Here is a 12,177-nt window from a genome sequence, read left to right on the forward strand (position 1 = left end):
CAAAAAGATCGTTAACATGTTTTTAGGACATCAACTATAGCCAACTTTAGTTAAAAGAACGTTTTTACGAAATGTTCATAATTTTATGAGCGAATATCGTTTCAAAAATAAATGCACAACCCTAAATGGAATAAAACGACCTACGAACAAATAATTTTGCAGCAAACAATTTGTAGTCTATCAGTGGAATTTAGCGAAGAGTTTTTGTGAACGGTGCAGTGCGCTGCCGTGAATGTCACAGTAAACTTCGTGTCCAGCAGCAAGCAGTAAGTAAGTCGTGGGAGGAGTTGTCAGGTGCAGAAACTGTTTTTTTAAATGGCAAATTGTTGTTGTGGTTGTTTTTATGTTGAAACGGTTAGGCTTATATTGTGTTTAAATATCAGTTCGAAAAAATATTAATAAAAAAATGTCGGCTTTATTGACAAAAACCAAAAGAATAATATTTATACTTTTCCCATTGCCTTTTAAGCAGTTTTTTAAGTTCGGTGCATGACTGTTATAACCGATTACTTTTCAGTCAATCGATGCAGTGACCGTCTATTTAAACAGTTTGTGACCAACGACAACGAAAATCTTAAAAGGCAACAATTGTTGATTTGCCCGATTTCAGATCGCAACGGCGCTGTTCTGTGGAAAAATACACTTGGAAAATATTTATTCGCATCATATGCTCATTGTAAATATAAGGAGGTGATTTATAGGTATTTTGTTTAAGACCCCATTATGCTGTAACCTTGTTTAAAATGAATGTGTGCCTGGCGATAAAAGAGTTTCGGTTTAAAGTAATTAAAGCTAGTATTATTACAAAAAAATGTACGAACCTGTTAAAAGTACGTTTATAAGGGAATGAATTAATACAACCTCAACATTTGTCACAAGAGCGACTGTTTGTACAAAAATACTTGGCTAAGACCATTGCACAATAGCAAAAACTGTATACATCTTTTAAAGTATTACGTGCAAATGACTTAAACTTCTTCAAAGGCAGTTTTATACACGGTCGTGCCCAAAGGTCTTGGCGGTTAGGTACCTTGTGAATACAATAAACCTCGGTTAATCTGGACCTGTTTAGACCAAAAAAATTGTCCGGATTAAAAGCGAAAATCCGGATCAACCTATGTCGTTTAGTTTAGAGCCTTAATTACCACATTACAAATCATTTGTTCCCCAGGGTTTGTACGAATTAGGCGAAGATCTGAATTAACCGAATCATGTTTAACCGAGGTTTACTTAGCTTATTTTGTTAAAAATTGCAAGTAGATGTGCGCAACAAACATCTGACGACAATTAAACGGTTTTGTGATTTTCTTTTCTAACTTTGTTTGCAATTGTCATACTTTTCAGGTGTTGCTTTTAAAACAAAAACAATGTCGAAACCACCTACTTATCCTGAGCAGCAGGGGTACAGTACCCCAGCTAATTATGGTGTTCAAACGAATCCACCACCACCTCCGCCGCCGCAAGTGCAAATGGGATACTCAGCTGGGCCAGGTACTGTTGTTATTCAGCAACCTGTCAAGATCCACACACGTCACCCAACGCAAGTCACGTGTCAACACTGTCATCAAAGCGTGACGACTCAACCAAGGTCGGAAGTTGGCATGATAACTTGGCTGGCTTGTGGTGCGATGGTATTATTCGGTTTGTGGCTCGGTTGTTGTCTGATCCCATTTTGCATCCCTGATCTGAAGGACACCTTCCATGAATGCCCCAACTGCAGAAACGTGGTTGACGTGTACAAGCCTTTGTAAGCAAACGGTTGCAGGACATAGCCTTGTGTATAGCTTCAAGACAAACTGACGATTTAGCTGTACATATGCACGTATGTTCTAATATCCTTGTATAGTATACTTACAACTGGAAATATTACTCTCAGCAAACACGTTCTCGTAAATACACTTTATGTATCTTTTGCATTGTGAGTTTATTGTCAGATTCTTGTTCATGACTTCAGACCTGCAAGTTCATGATTTCAAGGTCACAAATAAATAATGCAGATGTAACCATGCAGCCTACTTGTGGAAGTATCTATAGACACTTTAAAAAATGTTGTCCGGTTAACAGTGCTATGTCTTCAAGAATCTTTCGGATTGTTGCAAAAGACGAGTTAAAGGCACGTGACGTAACATATATGTTTTGAACATACTATCACAGCACCGCCCAGAATACAGGACGACCCTTAATCAGTTGTAAGGGGGCTTGCAACTTGACCCCAAATGTGCAAGCCTATGACCAATCCCAAACCCGAAGATAAATTTACTAAGATGAAATTGTGTAAGTGTAAAGTACGACACGAATCAACCCGGTTTTATTTCAACTGAACACGGCGTGTGGTTAAGTTGTCACGACTGAAGCACTCTCAGTCATTCGATGCAAGCAGGGCCCCTTAATTTAAACGGTTTGTAAATAACGACAACGAAAATGTAGGTAAAAGGGCGCCTATTGATTTTAGAGCGCGGCGGCGCTGTCCCGTGGAAAAAACATACCTTGAAATGTTTTGTTCATGTCATACGCTTATGATAGGTATTGTGTTACAGAAAAGGTAACTTACTGGTATATTGTCAGTTGCATTGTGTTGCAACGCGCGTTTGGAAAGAATGTATGTTCTTTAAAAGTCTCTGACCAGTTTATTTTAATTGAAACCCTAGCCTGATTTGATGGGAGTTGAAAACCACTGGTCCAAGGGATACAATGAATAACCAACTTAAAAATGAAATGGGCAATATTTAATGTTTTTTTGGTTACTTTGAAGCAAAATCTTTGTGCTGATTGATTTATCGGTACCGCAAATATAGTGTTTTGAAAAGAGTTACTAAAAACATCTTGCAGCAGCATGTTTTTTCCCCGCAAAGGCCCTGCTTCTGGTGCTCCCACACATTTAAATAACTAGTGTTATTTTGAGATCAACATATATGAAAGCCAACTCTCTTTTTTTTCAGTTGAAAACAACGTTTTGAGCTGTAAGTCGGGGCTGCGCACCAAGTCGTTGCTTCTAGGTCGTGTTAGATCAACACTCAAAGGCAAAAAAAGAAAATATCTAAGACTTGAAATAACTTGGCGGTCAACTTTGTTGTAGTGCAGCTGCCATTGTAAGTGTGAGAACAAAATATATTAAAACAGCATTTTAAAATGCTGAAATGTTACGTACCCAAAACGCACTTTTATATATTCAAAATTTTTAAAGATCATTGATCCTTCCGTCCCATGTTTTATCTAGTAATGCGTTTGTCTAGCAAACTAAAAAGTTTTCATTTTCTTAAAAAAGCTACCCAGAATGAAAAATGCGAACCAGATGTCGAATAACTTTGTGGCAAACCGTTGGTTGTTCAGTGGAATCTAAGACGCTACGCTTCAGTGATCTACAGTGGACGTATCATTTAACATGAATGCCCAGCGAGGAGTAGACCGAAGGTGGTGTTGAGTATTTAGATGTAAAAGTAATTCCTGAGAATGGCAAATTGTTGTTGTTTTTTTATGTTTGAACGATTTATAGGTTTATGTTCGTTTTGTTGTTGTCGTTTTGTTTGTTAACGCTAGAAGGCTTTATAGTATTGTTTATTCATTTTCACGAAAAAGGCATTTTGTAAACATTTTATTTGCTCTGCAAAAATGGGTATTAGAATGCACGTACTTCGTTAGCGTTTTTAGACAATAGTCTTTCCGACAAAGCAAAGTTGGGTAGTTTATTCGTTTACTCAAAAACGTACAGAAAACTCATATTTTACTCGCTGTAGTGTAATCTCTTTAGCATGTAAATAAGTTCGATATTTGGTTGGGTTGCCACAGATGATTTCTTTTGAGCCCTGCACTGCAAACATTTCCCTCTGTTTAAACTGTTCCTACAGTGAAAAGAAATGTAAGCGCCTTTATTCCCTTTATGTAAAAGGTCATTGTTCGCCCAACGAGGTGATTACAAGATATTTTATTTACTACTTAATGTGCCGTGACCTTAAACATATAGGAGGAAGTGTTCGACTTTGGCCGATAGTAAAGGTTTTCGAAATTTTAAACTACGTTCGCTGCAAAAGCTGTCCTTAGTTAACGTCATTTTTTCCCTATTTTAGGCTTACATGATTCCCCAAAAACATAGGTAATAAAATACGTTGCTTAATAAGAGCACGAACGGAAAGGTAGTGAACAAATAACAACACCTTCTTTATCAAAGCGTGTTAAACTTACGGCTTTGGAATAAAACACGTACAGCGAGATACACACCTAAAAATATTTGTTGACGTGTTTTTACAAAAAGATCGTTAACATGTTTTTAGGACATCAACTATAGCCAACTTTAGTTAAAAGAACGTTTTTACGAAATGTTCATAATTTTATGAGCGAATATCGTTTCAAAAATAAATGCACAACCCTAAATGGAATAAAACGACCTACGAACAAATAATTTTGCAGCAAACAATTTGTAGTCTATCAGTGGAATTTAGCGAAGAGTTTTTGTGAACGGTGCAGTGCGCTGCCGTGAATGTCACAGTAAACTTCGTGTCCAGCAGCAAGCAGTAAGTAAGTCGTGGGAGGAGTTGTCAGGTGCAGAAACTGTTTTTTTAAATGGCAAATTGTTGTTGTGGTTGTTTTTATGTTGAAACGGTTAGGCTTATATTGTGTTTAAATATCAGTTCGAAAAAATATTAATGCAAAAATGGAAATTCACAACACACGTTTTTGTTTTGCGTTTAAATAGTCTAATATAATAAAAAAATGTCGGCTTTATTGACAAAAACCAAAAGAATAATATTTATACTTTTCCCATTGCCTTTTAAGCAGTTTTTTAAGTTCGTTGCATGACTGTTATAACCGATTACTTTTCAGTCAATCGATGCAGTGACCGTCTATTTAAACAGTTTGTGACCAACGACAACGAAAATCTTAAAAGGCAACAATTGTTGATTTGCCCGATTTCAGATCGCAACGGCGCTGTTCTGTGGAAAAATACACTTGGAAAATATTTATTCGCATCATATGCTCATTGTAAATATAAGGAGGTGATTTATAGGTATTTTGTTTAAGACCCCATTATGCTGTAACCTTGTTTAAAATGAATGTGTGCCTGGCGATAAAAGAGTTTCGGTTTAAAGTAATTAAAGCTAGTATTATTACAAAAAAATGTACGAACCTGTTAAAAGTACGTTTATAAGGGAATGAATTAATACAACCTCAACATTTGTCACAAGAGCGACTGTTTGTACAAAAATACTTGGCTAAGACCATTGCACAATAGCAAAAACTGTATACATCTTTTAAAGTATTACGTGCAAATGACTTAAACTTCTTCAAAGGCAGTTTTATACACGGTCGTGCCCAAAGGTCTTGGCGGTTAGGTACCTTGTGAATACAATAAACCTCGGTTAATCTGGACCTGTTTAGACCAAAAAAATTGTCCGGATTAAAAGCGAAAATCCGGATCAACCTATGTCGTTTAGTTTAGAGCCTTAATTACCACATTACAAATCATTTGTTCCCCAGGGTTTGTACGAATTAGGCGAAGATCTGAATTAACCGAATCATGTTTAACCGAGGTTTACTTAGCTTATTTTGTTAAAAATTGCAAGTAGATGTGCGCAACAAACATCTGACGACAATTAAACGGTTTTGTGATTTTCTTTTCTAACTTTGTTTGCAATTGTCATACTTTTCAGGTGTTGCTTTTAAAACAAAAACAATGTCGAAACCACCTACTTATCCTGAGCAGCAGGGGTACAGTACCCCAGCTAATTATGGTGTTCAAACAAATCCACCACCACCTCCGCCGCCGCAAGTGCAAATGGGATACTCAGCTGGGCCAGGTACTGTTGTTATTCAGCAACCTGTCAAGATCCACACACGTCACCCAACGCAAGTCACGTGTCAACACTGTCATCAAAGCGTGACGACTCAACCAAGGTCGGAAGTTGGCATGATAACTTGGCTGGCTTGTGGTGCGATGGTATTATTCGGTTTGTGGCTCGGTTGTTGTCTGATCCCATTTTGCATCCCTGATCTGAAAGACACCTTCCATGAATGCCCCAACTGCAGAAACGTGGTTGACGTGTACAAGCCTTTGTAAGCAAACGGTTGCAGGACATAGCCTTGTGTATAGCTTCAAGACAAACTGACGATTTAGCTGTACATATGCACGTATGTTCTAATATCCTTGTATAGTATACTTACAACTGGAAATATTACTCTCAGCAAACACGTTCTCGTAAATACACTTTATGTATCTTTTGCATTGTGAGTTTATTGTCAAATTCTTGTTCATGACTTCAGACCTGCAAGTTCATGATTTCAAGGTCACAAATAAATAATGCAGATGTAACCATGCAGCCTACTTGTGGAAGTATCTATAGACACTTTAAAAAATGTTGTCCGGTTAACAGTGCTATGTCTTCAAGAATCTTTCGGATTGTTGCAAAAGACGAGTTAAAGGCACGTGACGTAACATATATGTTTTGAACATACTATCACAGCACCGCCCAGAATACAGGACGACCCTTAATCAGTTGTAAGGGGGCTTGCAACTTGACCCCAAATGTGCAAGCCTATGACCAATCCCAAACCCGAAGATAAATTTACTAAGATGAAATTGTGTAAGTGTAAAGTACGACACGAATCAACCCGGTTTTATTTCAACTGAACACGGCGTGTGGTTAAGTTGTCACGACTGAAGCACTCTCAGTCATTCGATGCAAGCAGGGCCCCTTAATTTAAACGGTTTGTAAATAACGACAACGAAAATGTAGGTAAAAGGGCGCCTATTGATTTTAGAGCGCGGCGGCGCTGTCCCGTGGAAAAACGTACCTTGAAATGTTTTGTTCATGTCATACGCTTATGATAGGTATTGTGTTACAGAAAAGGTAACTTACTGGTATATTGTCAGTTGCATTGTGTTGCAACGCGCGTTTGGAAAGAATGTATGTTCTTTAAAAGTCTCTGACCAGTTTATTTTAATTGAAACCCTAGCCTGATTTGATGGGAGTTGAAAACCACTGTTCCAAGGGATACAATGAATAACCAACTTAAAAATGAAATGGGCAATATTTAATGTTTTTTTGGTTACTTTGAAGCAAAATCTTTGTGCTGATTGATTTATCGGTACCGCAAATATAGTGTTTTGAAAAGAGTTACTAAAAACATCTTGCAGCAGCATGTTTTTTCCCCGCAAAGGCCCTGCTTCTGGTGCTCCCACACATTTAAATAACTAGTGTTATTTTGAGATCAACATATATGAAAGCCAACTCTCTTTTTTTTCAGTTGAAAACAACGTTTTGAGCTGTAAGTCGGGGCTGCGCACCAAGTCGTTGCTTCTAGGTCGTGTTAGATCAACACTCAAAGGCAAAAAAAGAAAATATCTAAGACTTGAAATAACTTGGCGGTCAACTTTGTTGTAGTGCAGCTGCCATTGTAAGTGTGAGAACAAAATATATTAAAACAGCATTTTAAAATGCTGAAATGTTACGTACGCAAAACGCACTTTTATATATTCAAAATTTTTAAAGATCATTGATCCTTCCGTCCCATGTTTTATCTAGTAATGCATTTGTCTAGCAAACTAAAAAGTTTTCATTTTCTTAAAAAAGCTACCCAGAATGAAAAATGCGAACCAGATGTCGAATAACTTTGTGGCAAACCGTTGGTTGTTCAGTGGAATCTAAGACGCTACGCTTCAGTGATCTACAGTTGACGTATCATTTAACATGAATGCCCAGCGAGCAGTAGACCGAAGGTGGTGTTGAGTATTTAGATGTAAAAGTAATTCCTGAGAATGGCAAATTGTTTTTTTTTTATGTTTGAACGATTTATAGGTTTATGTTCGTTTTGTTGTTGGAAAATATGTTTTTAAAACCTTTTATTAGATTTGTAACACAATATAGTGTTATTTGAACAGTCTTGTAGGAAATTAAAATGTTTCTTTGTTAAAACCAATCACACAAAAAAAAAATTTCATGATACCGTTTTTGGCACGTTTATAACACGGCTTGTCCTTGTCTTAAGCAGTTATTAATTTGTTTTCGTAACCATAACGACAACAAAAATGTAGGTAAAAGGGCGTCTATTGATTTCAGAGCGCAGCGGCGCTGTCCCGTGACAAAACACACCTGGAAAAGTTTTGTTCGCGTCATACCTTCATGGCAGGTATTGCGTTACAGAAAAGGTGATTTTAAGGTGTATTGTCAGTTTCAATTGGTTGTGAACACGTTTCAAAAGAATGTATGTTTGTTTATAAAGGCCATTTTAGTCTAACGCAGATAAGACCGGTACCAGTAGAAAAAAATACTTTGCAGAAGCTTTTACCAACATAGCTTACCGCAGTTTATTAGATTTGATTAAATACAAGGGGTTTGATGTGTCAGTTACACAGGTAGGCTGTTTAGCAAAAATCTGATAAGCTTTGTTTGCATGTGCTCATCTTGTTCACTAGTACATTGTTCAGGGCATAAATTGGATGTTACCTATTGCGAATCCGTTTTCTTGTTAAAAAATAAGTAAACATGCAAAAGAATTTATTCCATATCCTACGCTATCTTTGATTAGCTTGTTTTCATAACTTTGTTTGCAATTGTCTGATTGTTAGGTGTTGCTTTAAATTGAGACGCAATGTCTAAACCGCCCGCTTATCCTGGACAGGAGGTGTACAGCACCCCAGCTAATTATGGTGTTCAAACGAATCCACCACCACCTCCGCCGCAAGTACAAACGGGATATTCAGCTGGGCCTGGTACTGTTGTTATTCAGCAACCTGTCAAGATCCACACACGTCACCCAACGCTTGTCACGTGCCAACACTGTCATCAAAACGTGACGACTCAACCAAGGTCAGAAGTTGGCATGATAACTTGGCTGGCTTGTGGAGTGATGATATTATTCGGTTTGTGGCTCGGTTGTTGTCTGATCCCATTTTGCATCCCTGATCTGAAAGACACCTTCCACGAATGCCCCAACTGCAAGAACGTAATTGATGTGCACAAGCCTGCGTAAACAGAAGGTTGCAGCAGTATAGCCGTGTGTACAGCACCAACTCAAACCAAACCTTTTTCGACAGTGTCTAACATATCTGTAGCTGTACATATGCATGTATATCTTCCAATATTTTTGCACAGTATACTGTACGTGTGAATACCGTTATTTTGAGTTAACACGTTTTTGTAAATGCACTTAATGTATATTTGCTTCGTGGGTTTGAATTTTTTGAAAACACAAAGCAGGCTGTTTCTGGCACATTTAGTAGTTAACCTAAAAAAAGATATGAGAAGTCTGGGTAAACCTTCTTTGCTTTTTGTACAAAACACAACTAAGTTATGTTTTAATTAATTGTTTTAATTGTTAACACAATCACCGGAAAAGTTATGAACCTAAAAACCTTTAAACATTTTAAATTTAATACAGCTACGGAAATGACTTGTTTTTTTAAATAGGCTAAATCAAAAATTTGTGCAACCAGAAACATTCAATAAACAGAGTCATCGACATTCACGTGACACACCTTTTTATGTCGCCTTTTGTGAAACGCAGCGAACAAAAGCACGTCTTTTGACCATTCAGGAGCCTTTGAAACTCAATCTTCGTGCCCATTCATCCCGCACAAAGCAAACAATCGCCTTGCTATCCGTTTATGCTGCTCACCTCAATGTTGCGAAGGGAAAGTATTTCTTCGTTGCCATGCGAGAACAAAGAACTATTTAAAAATGAAAAAAGATCAAATTTATAAATTTGTCCAAAAAAAATAACGTTTTATGTCGATCATATTGTCAACGGATATCGATATCACAAATAAAAGTGGTCCATTTTTATATTTTTTAAAAACTACAAAAATAAGGCCCATTTAAAAGGACTATGGCCTACTATGTTTTGCTAAGTTACTACCCGAGAACCGATCGCTTGAGCAAAAGCCAAAAAAATAAAAAGTGGGTCTCTTGCAATTATAGCCCAAGCTACAACACTGACAAACTTGCAAATTCTGTCAACTGGATTGTATTGTTAAACCTTTAGATATATCAGACTTTCAATAACCTATAACGTTCAGCGTTGTTGCGGCACAACCTTTGTCGTAATTTTTTGCTGTATGTGAAGAAATTGTTAAGTTTAAATAAGCTATTGCTGAAATCGTTAAGTTGTTTTCAAAAGAAAAACTATAAAGAATACACACAACACAAAATGATGCTGGCCAGAAGCGTCAAAACATACACATTGTTTGCCAATAATTGTCCGCCATTTAATAGATTGTCACGTAGCATTGTGACATTAGAAAGTGTACAAAGTAAATTGTGCACTGCAATTATACAAAAAAAATATTCAGTAAGTTACAGGGGATTTGAGAAGTTGAAGTCTTATGTCGGCTTGCGGGCTGGATTGTTGTTTAAACGCAAGTAAAGGTGCTAGGCAGATGATTCGGTAGGTTTAGTTCCCTGTTTGGGACGCGATAAATTAGGCAAAAGTCTTTAGTCAGCAAAACATTTTAAGTGATTTTTCTTTGACCATTGCTTTAAAAAATGTGTGAAGATGAAAACTAAAATGCTATTTCAAAACAGACCCCGTCAATTTTTTTTTGATATATTTAATCGTAACGATTTTACTTATACCGCGGTTATTGTCATGGATAAATTTTCTGCACCGCCACCATACCCTGGATTGACCCAAAATATCTCTAATCTCCCTGGGTATTCCGAAAATGCCTACAGCACCCAAGGTCACTTCGGAATGCAGCCTGCGCCACCGCCATTTCAACAACACGCCGCCACTGAAAACATTCAACCATCCGCCCCTGGGATATTACCTCTGGGACAGCAGAATCCACCTGGAATAGTCATAATGTCTAACGAAAGGGTGAAGTTGTATACTCGTCACCCATGTACAGTTGCCTGTCCCCATTGTTCTGCATTGGTTGTGACACAAACACGAGCGGAGGTGGGAAGTGGCGCCTGGTTCATGTGCATATTTATGGCAGTTGTTGGGTTATGGCCTTGTTGCTTTATTCCTTTCTGCATATCTGAACTGCATGACACGTATCACACTTGCCCATCTTGCCAACGAGTTATTGACATCTACAAACCCATGTGATATGCAGTGCAGTCGAGGCAAATTAAAGAAAAATGTCTACGTTTGTTTTTGTTGTGGTCAATACGGAACGTAGTTTTAAAATGCCTATTACTGACGTGCTATTTTCTATGACCAATTTTTAGCATAGCGAAAACAAAAATTAATTTCAGAATTATGTTGTCTATTTAGAAATTCCGTAGGGGGCACCCCTGAGTACAAACGCAGAGATGGCACATGTGTTGATGGTTTCGACAAAAGTTTAGTCGTTTGTAAACACAGTAAACGAAGGTCCGGTATCCGGTTTATTTAATTTTGTGTGCGTTTCATATGTAATGTAATAACACAGCTGTATCCTTGTTTGTTGACCTGTAGCAATTAGAAATGGCTGTTCATCAGTCAAGACAGGCTCTGTCACACACCACTCAAAACCTGCTCAATTCTTACAACAAAAGGCTACACGATGATGTCCGAGCAATGATGGAAAATTTCAATGAAATTATCAAGTCAGCACAGGTGGAAGATTTGCAGCAAGTTGATCGGGTGTCTCAAAACTACTATGATGTTTATCAAATGCGGGTTAGAGCTGCAAACATTGTCCGGGCTGGTGAATCTTTGCTGAGGCTAACATCAGAGTTGAAAACGTTTGTTATCTTAAATGACTTTCCTAGTGTAAACCGACATGTTGAAGAACAAAATCAAGCCTTAAACGACATTGCAAACAAAAGAAAAGAACAGCTGGTACATCTAAGAGATGACTTTGCAATTGCTTTGCATGACTTAGAGTCTGAGTATTATTGCTCAAACAGACCAAAAGCTACACACAAATGATTGGCTTTCATTTACCGCTTTGCCATTAGCAATCAAAATTTGAATAAATGGTAATATTGTATGCATTTTAGTGCTATGTTTTTGTTTGTTTCTTGCCTTAAGTTTTTTGAAATTTTTTTGTTTGCTGATTGTATCATAGCTAATGTGTTATTGGGTAGATCCAAGTAAACAACTTAAAATGTAAAAGGTATTGCTTGCCCAGTTTCTCCATTTGTTTTTGACGTAGAAACATAATGTGATGCCATTCGTTAAAAACTGTTTTACTTTATCAAAGTTTTTTATCACATGTATTTCTTAAAAATTAGTTTGTGTTTGGTTACATAACAC

At 37.3% G+C, this 12,177-nt stretch overlaps 5 protein-coding genes across 5 annotated transcripts; all 5 read left to right on the forward strand.

The window, feature by feature from the left end:
• Positions 1-1,367: 1,367 nt before the first annotated feature.
• Positions 1,368-1,751, forward strand: LOC145223564 (LITAF domain-containing protein-like). The gene has a single exon (XM_080089971.1). It carries the CDS (start codon positions 1,368-1,370, stop codon positions 1,749-1,751), a length of 384 nt encoding a protein of 127 aa, XP_079946097.1.
• A 3,917-nt stretch (positions 1,752-5,668) lies between these two features.
• On the forward strand, positions 5,669-6,052 carry LOC145223565 (LITAF domain-containing protein-like). Its single transcript, XM_080089972.1, has one exon. The coding sequence runs from the start codon at positions 5,669-5,671 to the stop codon at positions 6,050-6,052; it is 384 nt and encodes a 127-aa protein (XP_079946098.1).
• A 2,531-nt stretch (positions 6,053-8,583) lies between these two features.
• LOC145223566 (lipopolysaccharide-induced tumor necrosis factor-alpha factor homolog) lies at positions 8,584-8,964 on the forward strand. The gene has a single exon (XM_080089973.1). The coding sequence runs from the start codon at positions 8,584-8,586 to the stop codon at positions 8,962-8,964; it is 381 nt and encodes a 126-aa protein (XP_079946099.1).
• Positions 8,965-10,578: 1,614 nt separating this feature from the next.
• Positions 10,579-11,043, forward strand: LOC145223567 (cell death-inducing p53-target protein 1-like). The gene has a single exon (XM_080089974.1). The coding sequence runs from the start codon at positions 10,579-10,581 to the stop codon at positions 11,041-11,043; it is 465 nt and encodes a 154-aa protein (XP_079946100.1).
• A 200-nt stretch (positions 11,044-11,243) lies between these two features.
• Positions 11,244-12,155, forward strand: LOC145224150 (mediator of RNA polymerase II transcription subunit 22-like). Its single transcript, XM_080090585.1, has one exon. The coding sequence runs from the start codon at positions 11,404-11,406 to the stop codon at positions 11,848-11,850; it is 447 nt and encodes a 148-aa protein (XP_079946711.1). The 5' UTR covers positions 11,244-11,403; the 3' UTR covers positions 11,851-12,155.
• Positions 12,156-12,177: the final 22 nt, after the last annotated feature.

Source organism: Phallusia mammillata, chromosome 4, assembly GCF_965637545.1.
Source record: "Phallusia mammillata chromosome 4, kaPhaMamm4.hap1.1, whole genome shotgun sequence".
In the NCBI taxonomy this organism is placed as follows: domain Eukaryota; kingdom Metazoa; phylum Chordata; class Ascidiacea; order Phlebobranchia; family Ascidiidae; genus Phallusia; species Phallusia mammillata.

What these genes read in the sequence shown, in the direction of transcription:
- LOC145223564 (XM_080089971.1), top strand. Translation starts at nt 1,368, where the DNA reads ATGTCGAAACCACCTACTTATCCTGAGCAGCAGGGGTACAGTACCCCA.
- LOC145223565 (XM_080089972.1), top strand. Translation starts at nt 5,669, where the DNA reads ATGTCGAAACCACCTACTTATCCTGAGCAGCAGGGGTACAGTACCCCA.
- LOC145223566 (XM_080089973.1), top strand. Translation starts at nt 8,584, where the DNA reads ATGTCTAAACCGCCCGCTTATCCTGGACAGGAGGTGTACAGCACCCCA.
- LOC145223567 (XM_080089974.1), top strand. Translation starts at nt 10,579, where the DNA reads ATGGATAAATTTTCTGCACCGCCACCATACCCTGGATTGACCCAAAAT.
- LOC145224150 (XM_080090585.1), top strand. Translation starts at nt 11,404, where the DNA reads ATGGCTGTTCATCAGTCAAGACAGGCTCTGTCACACACCACTCAAAAC.